Genomic DNA, 21,538 nt, shown 5'->3' with positions numbered 1-21,538 from the left:
GTACATTTCAAATAAACTTATATTTTGCTAATATAATATAAATATTATTAGTACTGTATCATGAAAATAAGACAATGTAAAGTATCAGAACATATACATCTTAAGAGTTTAAAGGAAATAGATCATACTTCGATAAAGAGATGGATAAAAGTCATGTAGATTGATGACGAAAAATAAGATTAAACTGTAATTATTTTTGTATTAAATATCGACATGGAAATATTTCATTTGTAAATTCTAAATTTAGTTGACAGAAGACACAATAGCATCATTCAAGCGAGAATAAGTGGGATGAACAGGGATTGATTCTCTGTTCTCCCGGTGAGATGAAAGAATAGATGAACCCAAACGGAATCGATTCTCGACGATTTTTATTCCTCTACCTCTTTGGTTGACGCATCACCATGACTATGGTCTACTCTTGATGAATATACCACTAAAGAACCAAGACACAATTTATTGCTCAATTTAAAAGAAGACTACCAACCAAAGCAAACAATAAAAACTACTTCTCTGGACATTAATGCTTTAATATAAATCTCATTCAATTCATCGTAAGCGAATTTAGTTACAATTAAGTTTTGATGGAAAGTATTTACTTCATCAAAAGCAATAATTAAATATTCTTTTGTATATTTATAGTTTAGTAATTCAAAACACTGTCTGGTTGTTTTGAATTACTAAAAATGTCTTAATGTTTTATGCACCAATGAACACGTTACAGGAAATTAAATTAAAAAGAAAGACATTGGCGAGCTGAAAGAACGATATGCAGAACTAATAACCTATATGTTGGTAATTTATTAGTTCACTGTCATCTTTAGTTCACTATCATTAATTCGCTGTTTGATGCCATTTCAATTGCTTTTGGCTTCCGTAATTCATTATTGTTTATGCAGTGGAACCAGAGAAGTGATCCGAATTAAGCGATTACTTAATAATATATAATTATAATGTAGTAGTATAATTAAGAAAACATAATTAAAAACTTAATTTAAATCGATAATTTACAGCATATTTTCAATTAAATGTTTTATAATACTGTATATTAAAATCTTGCTACACGTAACGAATTACACGAGGGTTTTGTGTGATATTAAAATTATCGACTGGCATTTTGTGTTTTAAAATTTTAGAAACGAAAATTTTCAATTATTTTTATGTTTTAATCGTTCTTTTCTACATTTTTTAATTTGCATAAATTACTTTTATGTTTATTTTCGTTCATAAATCATGTTCATTCTCACTCAGTTTTGTTAATTTACTTTAATTCTCACTGTTAACTGTTTATTTATAGGCCTATAGCATCATTCTATATTTTCGTAATTTATATCTTTTACCTTCTTTTTTCAGAAGTTTAAGTAAAATCCATTCTTGCCATTGATCTTCCTCTTCCTCTTGGATTTATTCACTCATAACTTTCTATAAAGATCTAATCGTTTTATCACTAGCTAACCTACACTTTAAATTATCATTAATTTATAAATATTTATATAAAAATTATGAGTATTTATTTCTGTAGAGCNTTATAATACCAGGCACCATAGAAGTTTTATAAGATCATTTGGGTTAGAGCCCCTAAATTGTAAAATCTAAGGCCTCTCAGGCCTCTGAGGGCCCGAGAGGCCTTAGATTTTACAATTTAGTTCTATTTATGTTAATACTTATACCATACGTAGGCACTTTGTATTGCTTTATATGCTTACATACGATGTTCGAACATACTGACGTGAGCCTCTCAGGCTAGGGCTTCAGAAATTTAGTTTTTTACATTATAAAATGATATGAAATGATGCGAGTTAAAGTTTCTTTTGACATAAATGACGGTGTTTTATTGATTTTGTTTATATATTATTATGTTTTTGGAGGAGCTGAGATCCCCATTAGTGACTAGCTCAGGCCTTATCCCATTTCTCTCAGGCTCTAAATAAGTTTATAATTCTTAGATATTGTTAATATTTAAAACATAAATATAAGGAAAGAATGAAAGATTAAGTATTTAATATGAATGTAATTTAAAATTTATTAATTTTTTCACGAAAATATTCATTAAATTGAGTTATATTAAGCATTGTAAAAGATAATACGAACAATGAACATTGAATTAAATAAAAGGGACTTTATTCATTAAAAACTCATTTCTCAAAGATTTTTGGGTGATGATCTTTAATTATGGGCTATAAAAATAGCGCCATCTATTGGCGAAAATCGGTAATTTGTAGAATAATTGTAACGTCGGCCCGTTATGCATTTTTTAAAACTACAAATGATTGACATGCCTCATAGATTCTCCATTTAGATTATTCCGCCATATTAAAAACATAACCTTATAATCTTGGTGGTAATCCAACTGTATTCTTTCGAGAAAAAGATCAGCAAAGCGTCACAAATCCGGAACCACGGCTTGTGATCCTATGCCACGTGGCTTGAGCCCTGTAACACGAGCCACGGCGTCAAAGGGCTCATCGGTTCCGTTCAGCTGTCCGCCCTTCAGGGCATAACGGCTAACCTGTCCTGGCAGCTGCCAGTCCGCCCTGCTTCCAACTGATAGGTTTATTACCCAATAAATCTTGTCGCCAGGTAGCTGAACCATCTGGTAGTGTTTACAACCAAACTTTGAGATGTGCGGTTGCACAAATAAGAGGGTTTTTTAAGTTGCGGACGGGTGACTCTAATAATTCACCCTGTTGACCTAATATCTGACAATGGTGGCGGGGGGTTTGCGGCCGACGAGGGATGACACACACACAAAAAGGGTGAACAGATATCATTCAGTAAGGGAGTAGGACACTATGGTTTGCTAATACACGTGTATTCAGTAAATAAACTAGTAAATAAATCTGCTTCCTTTATTTTCAGTGAAAAAGATGGGAAATTGAGCATATCAAAAATGATATATATATTTTTTCTTTTTTTTTTGCTGAAATTCAGTGGCGCGTGGTAACCAGGCAAATTTGAATTGCGGGACACCGTGTACAGCATTGACTTCAGGCATTTTTCCTCGGGGAGATTTTTTTGGGGGAAGAAATCTCCCGTTGGTATCCTCGTTCGGTTTTTTTTAACGCGAATCTCTGAAGATTTTAAGTTCTGCACTAAATCGGCAATCTAAGAGTCTCTCTGTATGCTCCAAATTTAAATTCTTACTACAGTAATGAGTTTATAAATGATTGATTTGGAGACACCCGTTGAAGGAGGCCTAAGCAATTGCCCATTTTATCCATAGGATTTATCGCGTTTCTGCCGAAATTCACTTGTTATAATAGCTTGGAGCGATGCAAAATTGGATCGAGAGCATACTTTTCAAAATAGATCAAGTTAAAACAGAGGTTCACAGTTAAAGTTGGAGGGATTCGAATGAATTTCAGCTTCAGCAAAGCAGTTTTTCCATCTTTTTTTTTACAATTTTGGTTTCCCCAAACACTAATTTCTGCGAAGCAGCCTTCATTTAGCATCCCGTATCGTATTACAGAGTTCTGATCGTGGAGGACCTTTGACCAAGCTATTTCGGTGACCCCTCCCCCATTTCTGGGCGCGATGGGCGATTACGTTTTCCCGGAGCGGCAGAAGCTGCAACGTTCCTCAACCTGACGTCATTTGGAGTTGGGGAAAACGCGAAAAAGTGCGGAAAACACAAAATTTTCTATTTTTATCTTAGGGTCTAAGGACGTTATTTGTTTTGAGTGGTTTATCTATACCGAGAGACTTTACTGTTTCTCAAAGTCCAAGTAGAGAAGTCGACAAGTCGGGTGAATAAGGGCGTTTTTACTTCTGCAGTTAAATGTAAGTTTTGTGCTTTCATCGCATGTTTATCTTTTAAAGTATTCATTTATGAAATTAGTTTTTGCAACCCAATTTTCTCCTTTCACTTGAAAATCCTTTTTTTATTTATAACGAAGAAATATAATTACGTCTCGAAAAATGTGTATTTTTTCGATCAGTGTGTGAGTTTTATTTATATAATTTATATTAAAACATTAATTTGAACCATTTATGATGATACTTTCGAAGAATGAATGGATAAAATATATAATTTCCTGATGTTTCCTGTAGTTTTTAACGGGACGTTTTGGTAGACTAGACTGTAAATATATATAAAAGTAACTCTGAATCAGAAAATAATCAGAGATATAACGGAATAGAAAAACTCTTGTTTATAAAGTTCGATAGACAGAATAAACGTTCTCTAATAAAAGAAAATATTTATCTCTCGCTCTATCAAGGAGGTTTTTTACTTATAAAATTAATTAAATAATTTATTTTTTTTTTAAATTTTATCTTAAAAAATATAAGATTATACACTCAATTTATTTCATAAAATTAATATTTTCTCTTCTGAAATTGGGACAACACTTAAAAAAATCGTTCACTTAAAACACTTGCGGTAATTTACAAGAATAGAATAGAGACCAAAATCAATAACTATTAGTGGTATCCTTCTACTTATCAACTACACTCAGCATACAGTGGGATGCTGCTTCATCGAACAGATTCTCGTATAATCCCAACCCTTAGATCTAATCAAAACTCTGTTCCTATGAGCTCATAACGTAACAGAATTCTTGGTCAGTAGATAAAAAAAAACGTAGAGGATGAACTTGGTTGTTAATGCATTGATACAAAGAATTGACACGTCTCATAAAAAATACTGTACCTGATTTACAGGAGGATGACCATATGTTACTTTCCCTTTTGACGAGATGGGGCTTCTTCGGGATATGTCCTTTAGGGGAGTCGTTTATGGTAAGGAAAATAACTCTAAGAAACCTTAAAATAAGGGATTGTCACTGATTTTCTAATAACTATTATACGTTGCATTTAAAGAAGGTGTAACATACTTCTTTATTGAAAAAAATTCGTTTCAAGAATGCTTTTAAATTAATTAAATACAGATTCATCACAAACTTTACATGTACCGGTACTTATAACAATAAGGCCAACGAGGTTCGTAGTTATTTATTATTAATTAGTTTTAAAATTTAATAATTACCTTTTAAATTAACATTTTTACCAATTTTTTTCCGTTTAATTATGCTCTTTTTTACCCGTAATAGAAGGTAGAAATCATTTAAATGTTTAATGGAGGAGAGACAAAGTAATTCGCTATCTTTGTGTACTTGTAATTCAATTACTTAGAATTACAAGTACACGCATTCAATTTTTCAAAAAAAAATTCCTTTCCCCAATATTGCTCGAACGATTTCCACCTGCTCGGAAAATTTATTGTATAGTGAGAGAGAGGCGAGCATCCTCCCTAAGATCATTTCTCCTCCAACCATTAAGGGATCACCCTACCGGAAATCAGCAATTTTCATAAATTAGACCCATCTTTACTCTTATTATTTAGAAAATGCAGTTAAAAAAAAACACAAAATCTGTACGATAGATATTTCGTCTACACAGTTTTCTATCCAGAAACTCTAATTAATTAATTTAGATCCACGTGGATCTCTAAATATCCACACAATTGTAGACTCTTAAGCTAGGACACGTGTTATGAATACTCTTTAGCAGTTTTATTTCGTCAATTTTCAAAAAATAAAACACATCGAACTACAGGGTGGACCAAAAGTCAGTTAACCATTACGCTGTCTTTATTACTTATTCTTTAATAAGTTACACATGCATTACAAATTCTCCATTCGTATACACAGTTGTACTCGAATCATTCAACACGGTTAATTAACTTTCGGTCTACCCTTTATTTAAAAATCATTAGAATAAATATAAATTGAGGGGTGGGACGTCTGTCATCCTTGAAATGTATGTATTAAAATATGGTGTTTTAATGGAAAAAAAAAACATATAAATTAATAATAATTATAAATACTTCTAGGAGGGGGCCCCAAAGCACGGTTTTAAGTTAGAATTTTAAAATTTAAATAAAAATTTAGGTTTAAATTTGGTCAAAACTTAATTAAATAAAGAACTAATTAATATGTCTGATATTTACTGTATTCAGGAAGGTAGTTTAATAATAATTATGCCCTGATTTCATCGATAATTTATTGAATTAAAATGAATAATTTGACTGGAAAATCATTGAATAATTGTCTAGTTTGGACGAAAATAATAAATTTAGATTTGTTTTAGTTAATTTAGTTAGTTAATTACAAGGGTAAACTGACTTTTAGACCGCTTTAGCTGTATTTAGTATTAAAATTAGATGAAATCGTTAATTATGGACACTTTTTTTTAATTATTTTGTATACTTTTATGTTAAATCATTAGTGTAGGTACAGGCTGTAGTAAATTAAACAAGGAGTGTGCTATATAGAAGAAAATGCATAATTNTAAAGACATTAGAAAAGAATGTTTTCGTGTAGGGAGATTCGGAGTGAATTTACAGGGGAACGATCGCATCCCGCAAAATTCTATTTATCGCCAAGGGAAGCTTCGTTATATTTTTATAATTAGGCTACTTTTTAATACCGATTTAAATTCATTTTAAGCAATTATTAAGGCAAAATATATTGTGTAAGCATCCTTTTAAAAATTGCTTCAACATTCGCATCCCTCTTCCCTCTGGTGAAGACAAAAATGCTAGTAGAAGTGTAACAGGAAAGAATAAACTTTTCTACATATAAACATTAAAATCTGAAAATAATACTGTACATAAACTTACGAAAATAGATATACACATTTATTATTTTAAATATATTTGCATGCACACCCTCACGTGCATTTTTGCGGCCTCTCTTTTAGGGCTCTCCCCATAGTTTACGCAATACAAAATCACTTCTTAAACTGAACAAACTTAAATGAATACAGTAAAACCTGTGTAAGCCGGAAATGCACGGCGTTCAATACTTTTTTCCGGTTTAAACAGGTTACTTTTTAACATAGAAAATCGCTCCGTTTCGAAGAATTTTTCGATTAGGCAAGTTTTTGTTTTATTCGGATTCCGTTTTGGACAGGTTTTACTGTAAATGTATACTTTTTTAAATTATATTTATTAATATTTTGTATAGTACAAGTCCTGTACAGTATAATACATCAATCAGCTCATAATGTTCCTTTGAGACCCTATGAGCAATTTTGTTATGATGCCCTTTATGTAAAGTGTTTTTTTTTATATTAAAAATACAATAACATCTTTTTTAAAGGCTTATTATCTTTTCGCTGTATAATTTTTAAGGCCTCTCTTTCCGAAGAGGCCCTTGGCACGGTCTTTTCTTCGCCTATTAGCTAATCCGGCACATACATACAAAATTAATTTTTTACAATATATTTTTGTTGCCACAGTCATATAATATGCATTTTTATGTCAGAATTTTTAATTATTTATAATAATAGAACTTCATACGGCGTATAAAATTATTATTTTGTTATAATAATTGTAAAAGATAATGATTATGAACATATACAAACACTACAATAGCTCAAGAGGGGCCTCAGAAAGGTAAGAAATGTGTAAATGTGGGTCCTCACTCGTCATGAAAACCATAAACATGTGTGACTTAACAGAAAAGTTAATAATTTTGGGGCCCTCCCGTGTCTTGGGCCCGGTATCTATGCCCTGCAGATCTAAGAGCAATGTTTTAGATGCTAGGAAAAGACAATTTACACAATGAATTCTGGTAATAGCAATTGTTTCGAATATAAAATTCATCGAATTCGATTTTCCGTGCATTGTTCCAATTATAATAATGATTTTTCTGCTTATTTTGTAGTCGTTCTTCGAATAATTATAAAACAAAGGTTATTATTATTATTATTATTATTTAATATTCTAATTTTAATTTCTTTAACAGCTTTCAATTATTTTATAAACGAAATTGAATTTATATGGTTTATTTTCTGTTTAAAAATAAGCTTAAATTAATTAATTCATATTTTATGTAAAATGAAAGTTACTTGGTAGCTAATGCCATCTGTTATCAACATATGTAATTAACTATACTGATTTATAATCATTAAATTCTGTTTATATAGTAGAAAATAAATAATTAAAAAAAGCAGGAAATTAATTTAAAGAATAGCTTTCAAAAATCAAAGCTTCAATTAATTAAAAAAAAATGTCGAAAATTTAACAAATGCGATACCATCCAACCATAGTGTCTTACCTGTAAATTAGTCTGTTAATTATCCAACAGATGGCGACAGGAGTATTTCCTTGATGTTTTTACGGAGAATTTATTATTCTGTGAATAGATTTTTATATTATTTTTAATTTTCTGATAATAATCTGAAACACGTGTATATATATATATATTTAAATTTTAAAATTAAATACTTATATTTTATTCTATTAAATATTTGAAGCATGTATTGCAAAAAATTACTCACTCACTCAATGATTGCACTATTAAAAGGAAATTTTATATATATACTGAATGAGAATTTAACTTTTAAATTGATTTTAATAAATTCTGTGATATTAAATATGAAAAAAGTAGCATTGTTGCTTGACTTTTCCAACATTCTTTACTTGTTTTTATTCCTGATAACTTCCACCATTACTTTTAAATCTACAGATTGGTTCCGAAGATATTAATGGGATGGGGCAATATCTCCCGAACCAATGATCGAATTTTCCTGAAAATTTCTAGAAATATTTCTTCCTAATACACAAACCTCCCTGAAAAATTTCAGAAATTTTCGACAAAAGATACAAGAATTATTAAGCTTTAAAGTGGGTGAAAAAATCGTACCTCACACTATCTATACATACAAAAAAAACCTCCAATTTTTTAAAAATTTCTCGATGTTTCAAGCTCCCCGAGTCCAAAAATGTTAAAATCTTGAGGGTCAGCCTTTGACCGAGAGCCATACTTTCCCTCTGTTATAAACAGTGAAACGAGTACTGTACTTTTAGTATAATATTTTCTCATGAAATCCAAATGAAAAAGTTGTCGCACGTTTTGGTATAATATATCATAATTTAGATACATGCAATAAATCTTGGAATCTATGACATCATTTCGAGTTGATAAATTATTCATTGATGCCCATGAATTGTTGACATCATTGAATAAATGATATGACCAAGAAGTTTGGTGAAATTGTTGTCTTTAATTACTTGTCTTAACTCCAATAGTATGAAACGTGAAATATTTACATCTTGTAATATATTGAATATATATTTTCTTCATTCTTCAGCGTTATAGAAGTTTTCCAAAATTCAGTTAACCGTATTGGAATAAAGAGTTTTGTGGCAGTTTCTATTAGAGATGCTTCAAGTTTAGTGAATAATTTACAGCATTCTAACGCATTGCTACGTGTTTTGATTTACATTTCGTATTTTACCATTCTGTATTACAAGATATGCCAGTATTAATAAGACTACCAAGATATTCGAATACGGTTAACTGAATTTTGGGCGCTTCTATAATGCTGAAGAGTGAAGGAAATATATATATTCAATACATTACAAGATATTTCAAAACTATGGAAATATTTAATTTTTTTTTGTGATAATTCGTATAAATTTTACAATAATTAATCTTATAAGTTAAGTGATATATTGAAGTGTTTTTATATGAGAGCAGTTTACTTGAAAATAACGGACGGATATACCATTTATAGCTGATTAAAGTTAAAAACCAGTTATTTATAATTTTATCGAAGATCTGTCACTTGAAAGCAGGAAAAATTGTTCTTTATTTTTGTTTTTCGAAGGTTGAACAGATTTGTTTTATAATTTTTATATATAGCAGTAAAATAGGAATGACCTTTATTAAAAAAAAAAAAACTTTAATAAACTACAGTCGAACCTCTAAACAGCGGCTATTTTTCTTTTTAGAAATTTATTTTATTTTCAACAAAAATGCATACAAAATAACCTCCGAACAACGGACAGCTTTACGTTCTCGTCGATGGCGTTTGTTCAGAGGTTTGACTGTATTTGATAATGTCGTTGTAAATTATTAACTTTGTAATTAGATTGTTGATTTATTTGACATTTCACTTAAATAAAGTATGAAATTTCATATTTGTAAATTGATTTGAACATGTACAGAACTAAAGTAACTGATGGAAGTGTCTAAGAATAGCAAATTTAACACTTTATTGTACAGAAAACTTACAAAAAATATATAAATTATTTAACATTGCTACAGTTTCTCATCTTCTAAAGAGCTTTCTCATTTATTAAGAATTCAACTGTTCTGTGTTTTTGCTTACAAAATTTATTGATAAAACTGTACCGATAAATTATATACACTTGTGCTTTTTACTTACGAAAGAAATAGCGGAGATTTCATCAATAATAATTTGAAAAGAATTAAATAGAAATGATAATAAATATATTTTTTTTTTTATATCAAAGTTGTCACTACCATTTTAAATGCAGTTCATTTTAAAGAAACAAACTAATTCGTTTACTATCAGAATGTTTCTTTCTACATATTTGATAGCAAATAAAAGGCCTATTTATTCCTTTTTTGGAACATAGAATATATAATTTATGTTAATAGAATTTAACAGTATTACTGTAGTGAATAATTAAAGCATATGTCTTCATAGTCATATAAACAATTATTTATTTTTGCTTATTAATATACAAATTAAATTAAATTATTCAATATAGAAATTGCAAGAATTTCCATTTGTGTTGTTTATCTATTATTAAATAGCTAAACAACACAGACAACAATAAATGTAGATATTTCAGTTTAGAATCCGCTTAATGTAATCACTTTGGCCTATACTATGAATAAGACTAAATTAGTGAAATTCTAGTTTTTTATTTAAAAGAACATATTAAAACGGTTCAAAAATATATGACGTAAAGATTTATTAATTAATATGTCATTCATCTAGTATTGTTTGTTAATGCCTTCAATAATAGCGAGGGTATAATTGAAGAAATCAAGCAATTTAAACTATTAAATTGTGAGAAAATAACGTTTAAAATGCTGAAAGACTGATAACGATTAAGTGATAACAGCCAGAATTTTGGCTGGTAACCTGAAAAAGAGAGCTTAAAAATATCTATTTACTCAAAGATAACGATAACAATAAGCGACGTTTATAAGTTTGGGATTTTCTAATTGATGACATCATTCTTAATTAGTAAGTTTACTGTTGTACATTTCAAATAAACTTATATTTTGCTAATATAATATAAATATTATTAGTACTGTATCATGAAAATAAGACAATGTAAAGTATCAGAACATGTACATCTTAAGAGTTTAAAGGAAATAGATCATACTTCGATAAAGAGATGGATAAAAGTCATGTAGATTGATGACGAAAAATAAGATTAAACTGTAATTATTTTTGTATTAAATATCGACATGGAAATATTTCATTTGTAAATTCTAAATTTAGTTGACAGAAGACACAATAGCATCATTCAAGCGAGAATAAGTGGGATGAACAGGGATTGATTCTCTGTTCTCCCGGTGAGATGAAAGAATAGATGAACCCAAACGGAATCGATTCTCGACGATTTTTATTCCTCTACCTCTTTGGTTGACGCATCACCATGACTATGGTCTACTCTTGATGAATATACCACTAAAGAACCAAGACACAATTTATTGCTCAATTTAAAAGAAGACTACCAACCAAAGCAAACAATAAAAACTACTTCTCTGGCCATTAATGCTTTAATATAAATCTCACTCAATTCATCGTAAGTGAATTTAGTTACAATTAAGTTTTGATGGAAAGTATTTACTTCATCAAAAGCAATAATTAAATATTCTTTTGTATATTTATAGTTTAGTAATTCAAAACACTGTCTGGTTGTTTTGAATTACTAAAAATGTCTTAATGTTTTATGCACCAATGAACACGTTACAGGAAATTAAATTAAAAAGAAAGACATTGGCGAGCTGAAAGAACGATATGCAGAACTAATAACCTATATGTTGGTAATTTATTAGTTCACTGTCATCTTTAGTTCACTATCATTAATTCGCTGTTTGATGCCATTTCAATTGCTTTTGGCTTCCGTAATTCATTATTGTTTATGCAGTGGAACCAGAGAAGTGATCCGAATTAAGCGATTACTTAATAATATATAATTATGATGTAGTAGTATAATTAAGAAAACATAATTAAAAACTTAATTTAAATCGATAATTTACTGCATATTTTCAATTAAATGTTTTATAATACTGTATATTAAAATCTTGCTACACGTAACGAATTACACGAGGGTTTTGTGTGATATTAAAATTATCGACTGGCATTTTGTGTTTTAAAATTTTAGAAACGAAAATTTTCAATTATTTTTATGTTTTAATCGTTCTTTTCTACATTTTTTAATTTGCATAAATTACTTTTATGTTTATTTTCGTCCATAAATCATGTTCATTCTCACTCAGTTTTGTTAATTTACTTTAATTCTCACTGTTAACTGTTTATTTATAGGCCTATAGCATCATTCTATATTTTCGTAATTTATATCTTTTACCTTCTTTTTTCAGAAGTTTAAGTAAAATCCATTCTTGCCATTGATCTTCCTCTTCCTCTTGGATTTATTCACTCATAACTTTCTATAAAGATCTAATCGTTTCATCACTAGCTAACCTACACTTTAAATTATCATTAATTTATAAATATTTATATAAAAATTATGAGTATTTATTTCTGTAGAGCGAATATAAATTTTGTAAAACGGATATTCATATTGTATTTTAAAATATATGTCTACAGACATGTATAAATGTTTAGAAGTATTATAATATTTGTTTATATTTTTATAATATTTATAATTTAAATAAAAGTAATGACATTATTTTGTAAAATTTTTCATTTAAATATATATTTTAGCTTAATTTTTAACGATATATTTCTATTTCGAGACTTTATATGCTTTTTCGTCTTACATTTTAATGTTGTTTAATAATTTTTATTTTATCTTTATAGTTAAAATTATGTCAACTGTCAAGAATCAACGTTACATGATTTGCAATATTTAAAGAATGGAAGAACAACAATTAGCCAATCCACCTTGTAATGGAACGGAGGCACTAAATTTATCACCCGAAACATCAACTCCAAATAAATATTCTCCATATTCTTCCCCAGAAGGAACGAGTTCGACATTCGTATGGGCCACATCAACGACGTCGAATGCCGTCATTAATGGTCACGATAGTTTACACAGCAACTCTCCATCACTAGAAGATGACATTCAAAGATGGCAAGATATTCATACTACACCCGACGGCGAAGTCACTTACAAATGCGAGGAATGTGGCTTTCAAAGCGCTTCTAAATTCCACTATAATTCTCATTTAAATACTCATGCAGAACATAAATGTTCGTTTTGTGATTACACTTCGCGAACCGAAGGTAGATTGAAAAGACACGTTAGAGAATTTCATGTTGGTCTGGATTCGTCGAAGTGTAGTGAAAAAGAATCGGAAGACGGAGATTCTGGCCTAGCTTCTTCGAATTCTAGCAAAAAAGCTAGAAACTATCGTTGCAAACAGTGTGATTTCGTCGCTGTTAGTAAAGCAGATTTCTGGCAACATAATCGAACGCACATAAAAGAAGAGAAACTCTTGACTTGCCCTAATTGTCCTTTCGTCACTGAATATAAACATCACTTAGAGTACCATCTACGTAATCACGCAGGATCCAAACCTTTCAAATGTAACAAATGCAACTATACTTGTGTCAACAAATCAATGCTCAATAGTCACATGAAATCGCATTCCAATATTTATCAATATCACTGTGCTAGTTGCAGTTATGCAACTAAGTATTGTCATAGTTTAAAACTTCATTTGAGAAAGTACAAACATACGACTGCAAATGTTTTGAACCCGGATGGTACTCCTGCAGAATCTACAGTAGATGTATACGGTAATCGAAGAGGAACTAAAAAGAAGAAAAAATCTGGTTCGAATCAAGAAGAAAATGGCAACGGAGAAATTATTTCTCAATCGAATTCGAATTCGCATACTGAATTACTCGTTCCTTCAGTGGGATATTATTCTTTCCCAACGATTCCTTCGTCTCAGGTATGTTTACCGTTTACCAATAACATGAATGGTTTAGCCAATTCACATTGTTTAAATCGAACCGGTGTGGATTCCTCTCAAACGACTGAAGTTGAACGTTTTCTTAAACCAACCATTTCAATTCAGCCGTATAAGTGCAATCTTTGCGAATTCTCTTCGGATTACAAAGATGCTTTCAACAGACACATGGTATTTCATGCTACAAGAGAAAACGAGGATCTGTGCAGAATTTATGGTATCAATCCCGAAACCCTCTTTCTGTACGAATCAAATCATCCCCTTTACTCTCTTTATACGAAAAATGGTTATCTGTCTGCACCTGCAGATAGAGAAAAGTTAAATACGGACTATTCAACTCCAAACGGAACCAGACCTAATTCTCCAGAAGAATATAAACTTTCATTCAACTCGCTACCTTCTCCTAAAGATTTCGTTTCAGAAGAAGAAAAGACAGTACCTACGACTACTGAAAATATTGAAAATTCTGAAAATCACACAAACGGAAATGTCGATTCTTCATTACCTTTAGATCTCAGCAATTGTAAAACCAGTCCAAAGAATAATAAAGCCGATTCATCTCAAGAATTTTCTCGCAATCGCCGTAAAGGAAAGGCGTTCAAAATAGAGAGGATTTACATGAAAATTGATCACGAAGACAACAAAGACGATCACGAAGAAGAGAATTTAAATATGAGCAATTTGCAAACGCACAAAACTAATGGACAATATACGAGATCTAACGAAGAGAAACAAAATTCTGGTCCCGACAAAAATGACGGAAAACTTAACAGTTACTTCAATTGCATACATTGTGATTTACTTTTCAAAGATTGTGCCATGTATTCCATACATATGGGATATCACGATTATAATCATCCATTCAAATGTAACGTCTGCGGTATTCGCTTCAATGATAAGTTATCATTTTTCATTCATATCGCACGAGTGGCACACGATTGACTGGAAATGGTGACTAAGAAAAAAAGGAGTGTGCATTACATCTGTGATCTTTCTTTCTTCCATATGTAATTCTCAGACGTCAGTACTAGGTTAGTATATATACTACGGGCCGTATATTTTTCTAAGAAGTGCCCAGCCCGTAGTATTCTTAAAATGGCTGCAATGTTTTAAAAAGAAACCTAGTCAAGTGACTAATTTGTGCTGTAATCAAAAGTTAGAATTACGGTGGCAGAGCTCCGAGAATTGTTTTGCATAGCCGAGCGAAAGCCGTCCGTAATCTTGGTTAATTTTTGTGCATTTGTGTCCATGTTGAACTCTATTTATGTTTCGGTAGTTTCTTCCGAAAAATGAGGACAGTGTCGCCAGGATGGCGGGTCTTCTGGACTTTTAACAAGGAAGAAGAATAACATCCTAGTCTTTTTAGATATCCCCCCAGTTGTAGTTTATTTTATTTTTTTTTTTAAAGTAGGATAACTAATATTACCATAGACGAGCAATATACATAAGATATTTCATTCCAGCCATTTTTTCGTAGACATATATTTTGCAATCAAACGGACGCTACCAAATTCCATGAGTAAAGCGGGATTATAGCTCAGGGAGAGTTNTTTTTTTTTATTTTTTTGATTTGGTACTGTATTCAGAGACACAAAGGTAAGTTTGATTCACTTTATAACTGTATATTAATTAAAGTTTTAGCTGTATTTAGTATTAAAATTAGATGAAATCGTTAATTATGGACACTTTTTTTTAATTATTTTGTATACTTTTATGTTAAATCATTAGTGTAGGTACAGGCTGTAGTAAATTAAACAAGGAGTGTGCTATATAGAAGAAAATGCATAATTACTTGTAAAAAATATTGGTTATTTTAAATATTAATATTATATATCGTATAACAGGTAGATATACAATATTTTTATAAAAAAATCGTAGGAAATACGGTGTATAACCTGCACTTTTTTCATAGAAAGCAACTGTAAGTATACTCAAGTGTCGCAGAACTTACGGTTGTAAAAATAAAAGAAAATTACACAAAATACATAAATTGAAAGTCTAATTAATTGAAAGTAACAGATTTTATTTAATGTTAATTAGTTATATCGGCAAAGTAATTAGATATTAGTGTTTTTTTATCAGGTTTAAAATGGAACAGGCAAATTCTTATCGCGAAACACGTTAATTTTCAACTCTTCGTTTTGACGTGAAAAATGTTTTTATTTTATCACTCAGTAGGAAAGAACAGTTAAAACATTTTTAATTTTGAGAATTTTCTTTCGTTTTTAAGAAATAAAAGAAAAATTTCTTAAGGTATTTTGTAAATGGGATGCAGATGTTTTTCTTTTTTTTTTAAAGCTATTTACTTTTGCGCTACTGTAAAATTATTGTTTCCAGTTCATTATAAACACATTATTTAAATTGGTTTTAATTAGTTCTTGTAAAAAGTATTCCCACTGTATCCATTATCGGGGTTGGTATAAATGGTTTATTCAGGTTTGTGTACTAGGGAGCCATTTTTTCTGTGTCAGAAGGGGTCTTCGGGTTTTGTATTGTTCTCTTTTCTTTACAGAACCCCTTTTTTCTTCCCTGTTATACTGCGGAAATGTTGCATTGGTATTTCCTTTTTTGTCCTCCTTCTTTCTTTAACAATGCCCGAGGGAAACTTAGTAGAAGGGTCGTGGCACTTCCGTACACCTGCGATTCCCCCTTCAAGTTCCAGTGTTCACCTGTCGTGACCACCGAGGTGTAATGTTCTTCCTTTACTTATTTAGGGTAACTTCGGTATTTTGTCAAAGAATTTATATATATATTGACAATTTAACTGATTTTAAATTCGAAATTTGAATATTTTCGTGACATGATTTGATAGTTTTAATAAATTTCTAACGAAAGGAAGATGTTTTTATCACAGAAATTGTCCTTATAAAATACGACATTTTTTAGTGTAGTTCGAAGTGAAGAAAGGTAGGATTCTATATTTAGAAGAACGTGGGTTAATGGTTAAATTTTCTCTCTAACAGCTTTAAAAACTTCGACACAAAAGAATTCGTTCAAGGACACTTTCATTTTCAGTTCACGGTTTAAAAGAGTTAAGTTTTCTCTACCCTGGGGTGGTTGCAAGCAATTCTAAATACTTTACATTGAAGCTGACCACTGTCCACTATTATATTTTCTCAACAATAAATCTATCGCATGACATTTTTATATTTATGAGGCTATTAACTCTTAACAAAATGGAATAAGAATAATAGATTTTTAAAAATTTTCTGGGGGGGGTCTATCTTAACGAAATATTGTCATAAAATCATTTTAGAAATAAGATAANATAATAGAACTTCATACGGCGTATAAAATTATTATTTTGTTATAATAATTGTAAAAGATAATGATTATGAACATATACAAACACTACAATAGCTCAAGAGGGGCCTCAGAAAGGTAAGAAATGTGTAAATGTGGGTCCTCACTCGTCATGAAAACCATAAACATGTGTGACTTAACAGAAAAGTTAATAATTTTGGGGCCCTCCCGTGTCTTGGGCCCGGTATCTATGCCCTGCAGATCTAAGAGCAATGTTTTAGATGCTAGGAAAAGACAATTTACACAATGAATTCTGGTAATAGCAATTGTTTCGAATATAAAATTCATCGAATTCGATTTTCCGTGCATTGTTCCAATTATAATAATGATTTTTCTGCTTATTTTGTAGTCGTTCTTCGAATAATTATAAAACAAAGGTTATTATTATTATTATTATTATTTAATATTCTAATTTTAATTTCTTTAACAGCTTTCAATTATTTTATAAACGAAATTGAATTTATATGGTTTATTTTCTGTTTAAAAATAAGCTTAAATTAATTAATTCATATTTTATGTAAAATGAAAGTTACTTGGTAGCTAATGCCATCTGTTATCAACATATGTAATTAACTATACTGATTTATAATCATTAAATTCTGTTTATATAGTAGAAAATAAATAATTAAAAAAAGCAGGAAATTAATTTAAAGAATAGCTTTCAAAAATCAAAGCTTCAATTAATTAAAAAAAAATGTCGAAAATTTAACAAATGCGATACCATCCAACCATAGTGTCTTACCTGTAAATTAGTCTGTTAATTATCCAACAGATGGCGACAGGAGTATTTCCTTGATGTTTTTACGGAGAATTTATTATTCTGTGAATAGATTTTTATATTATTTTTAATTTTCTGATAATAATCTGAAACACGTGTATATATATATATATTTAAATTTTAAAATTAAATACTTATATTTTATTCTATTAAATATTTGAAGCATGTATTGCAAAAAATTACTCACTCACTCAATGATTGCACTATTAAAAGGAAATTTTATATATATACTGAATGAGAATTTAACTTTTAAATTGATTTTAATAAATTCTGTGATATTAAATATGAAAAAAGTAGCATTGTTGCTTGACTTTTCCAACATTCTTTACTTGTTTTTATTCCTGATAACTTCCACCATTACTTTTAAATCTACAGATTGGTTCCGAAGATATTAATGGGATGGGGCAATATCTCCCGAACCAATGATCGAATTTTCCTGAAAATTTCTAGAAATATTTCTTCCTAATACACAAACCTCCCTGAAAAATTTCAGAAATTTTCGACAAAAGATACAAGAATTATTAAGCTTTAAAGTGGGTGAAAAAATCGTACCTCACACTATCTATACATACAAAAAAAACCTCCAATTTTTTAAAAATTTCTCGATGTTTCAAGCTCCCCGAGTCCAAAAATGTTAAAATCTTGAGGGTCAGCCTTTGACCGAGAGCCATACTTTCCCTCTGTTATAAACAGTGAAACGAGTACTGTACTTTTAGTATAATATTTTCTCATGAAATCCAAATGAAAAAGTTGTCGCACGTTTTGGTATAATATATCATAATTTAGATACATGCAATAAATCTTGGAATCTATGACATCATTTCGAGTTGATAAATTATTCATTGATGCCCATGAATTGTTGACATCATTGAATAAATGATATGACCAAGAAGTTTGGTGAAATTGTTGTCTTTAATTACTTGTCTTAACTCCAATAGTATGAAACGTGAAATATTTACATCTTGTAATATATTGAATATATATTTTCTTCATTCTTCAGCGTTATAGAAGTTTTCCAAAATTCAGTTAACCGTATTGGAATAAAGAGTTTTGTGGCAGTTTCTATTAGAGATGCTTCAAGTTTAGTGAATAATTTACAGCATTCTAACGCATTGCTACGTGTTTTGATTTACATTTCGTATTTTACCATTCTGTATTACAAGATATGCCAGTATTAATAAGACTACCAAGATATTCGAATACGGTTAACTGAATTTTGGGCGCTTCTATAATGCTGAAGAGTGAAGGAAATATATATATTCAATACATTACAAGATATTTCAAAACTATGGAAATATTTAATTTTTTTTTGTGATAATTCGTATAAATTTTACAATAATTAATCTTATAAGTTAAGTGATATATTGAAGTGTTTTTATATGAGAGCAGTTTACTTGAAAATAACGGACGGATATACCATTTATAGCTGATTAAAGTTAAAAACCAGTTATTTATAATTTTATCGAAGATCTGTCACTTGAAAGCAGGAAAAATTGTTCTTTATTTTTGTTTTTCGAAGGTTGAACAGATTTGTTTTATAATTTTTATATATAGCAGTAAAATAGGAATGACCTTTATTAAAAAAAAAAAAACTTTAATAAACTACAGTCGAACCTCTAAACAGCGGCTATTTTTCTTTTTAGAAATTTATTTTATTTTCAACAAAAATGCATACAAAATAACCTCCGAACAACGGACAGCTTTACGTTCTCGTCGATGGCGTTTGTTCAGAGGTTTGACTGTATTTGATAATGTCGTTGTAAATTATTAACTTTGTAATTAGATTGTTGATTTATTTGACATTTCACTTAAATAAAGTATGAAATTTCATATTTGTAAATTGATTTGAACATGTACAGAACTAAAGTAACTGATGGAAGTGTCTAAGAATAGCAAATTTAACACTTTATTGTACAGAAAACTTACAAAAAATATATAAATTATTTAACATTGCTACAGTTTCTCATCTTCTAAAGAGCTTTCTCATTTATTAAGAATTCAACTGTTCTGTGTTTTTGCTTACAAAATTTATTGATAAAACTGTACCGATAAATTATATACACTTGTGCTTTTTACTTACGAAAGAAATAGCGGAGATTTCATCAATAATAATTTGAAAAGAATTAAATAGAAATGATAATAAATATATTTTTTTTTTTATATCAAAGTTGTCACTACCATTTTAAATGCAGTTCATTTTAAAGAAACAAACTAATTCGTTTACTATCAGAATGTTTCTTTCTACATATTTGATAGCAAATAAAAGGCCTATTTATTCCTTTTTTGGAACATAGAATATATAATTTATGTTAATAGAATTTAACAGTATTACTGTAGTGAATAATTAAAGCATATGTCTTCATAGTCATATAAACAATTATTTATTTTTGCTTATTAATATACAAATTAAATTAAATTATTCAATATAGAAATTGCAAGAATTTCCATTTGTGTTGTTTATCTATTATTAAATAGCTAAACAACACAGACAACAATAAATGTAGATATTTCAGTTTAGAATCCGCTTAATGTAATCACTTTGGCCTATACTATGAATAAGACTAAATTAGTGAAATTCTAGTTTTTTATTTAAAAGAACATATTAAAACGGTTCAAAAATATATGACGTAAAGATTTATTAATTAATATGTCATTCATCTAGTATTGTTTGTTAATGCCTTCAATAATAGCGAGGGTATAATTGAAGAAATCAAGCAATTTAAACTATTAAATTGTGAGAAAATAACGTTTAAAATGCTGAAAGACTGATAACGATTAAGTGATAACAGCCAGAATTTTGGCTGGTAACCTGAAAAAGAGAGCTTAAAAATATCTATTTACTCAAAGATAACGACGTTTATAAGTTTGGGATTTTCTAATTGATGACATCATTCTTAATTAGTAAGTTTACTGTTGTACATTTCAAATAAACTTATATTTTGCTAATATAATATAAATATTATTAGTACTGTATCATGAAAATAAGACAATGTAAAGTATCAGAACATATACATCTTAAGAGTTTAAAGGAAATAGATCATACTTCGATAAAGAGATGGATAAAAGTCATGTAGATTGATGACGAAAAATAAGATTAAACTGTAATTATTTTTGTATTAAATATCGACATGGAAATATTTCATTTGTAAATTCTAAATTTAGTTGACAGAAGACACAATAGCATCATTCAAGCGAGAATAAGTGGGATGAACAGGGATTGATTCTCTGTTCTCCCGGTGAGATGAAAGAATAGATGAACCCAAACGGAATCGATTCTCGACGATTTTTATTCCTCTACCTCTTTGGTTGACGCATCACCATGACTATGGTCTACTCTTGATGAATATACCACTAAAGAACCAAGACACAATTTATTGCTCAATTTAAAAGAAGACTACCAACCAAAGCAAACAATAAAAACTACTTCTCTGGACATTAATGCTTTAATATAAATCTCATTCAATTCATCGTAAGCGAATTTAGTTACAATTAAGTCTTGATGGAAAGTATTTAC

General features: G+C 29.6%; 1 protein-coding gene across 9 annotated transcripts in view; it reads left to right on the top strand.

The window, feature by feature from the left end:
• Positions 1-21,538, top strand: part of LOC111618350 (protein hunchback-like) — a 45,899-nt gene that overhangs the window by 22,740 nt on the left and 1,621 nt on the right. For 7 of the 9 annotated variants that reach the window (XM_023359849.1, XM_023359847.1, XM_023359848.1 and 4 more), the window contains one exon: positions 12,823-15,497. In XM_023359849.1, the coding sequence (XP_023215617.1) occupies positions 12,879-14,885 (2,007 nt within the window). In that variant the 5' untranslated portion in view covers positions 12,823-12,878 and the 3' untranslated portion in view covers positions 14,886-15,497. Of the gene's footprint in view, positions 1-3,341; positions 3,781-12,822; positions 15,498-21,538 lie in introns of those variants that run through there. The other 2 variants (XM_023359851.1, XR_002755567.1) reach the window with 2 other exon arrangements.

This window comes from Centruroides sculpturatus, unplaced genomic scaffold (assembly GCF_000671375.1).
Source record: "Centruroides sculpturatus isolate CEXI.00-Female unplaced genomic scaffold, Cexi_2.0 scaffold189, whole genome shotgun sequence".
In the NCBI taxonomy this organism is placed as follows: Eukaryota; Metazoa; Arthropoda; class Arachnida; order Scorpiones; family Buthidae; genus Centruroides; species Centruroides sculpturatus.
This window is presented reverse-complemented; position numbering and strand designations above follow the sequence as displayed.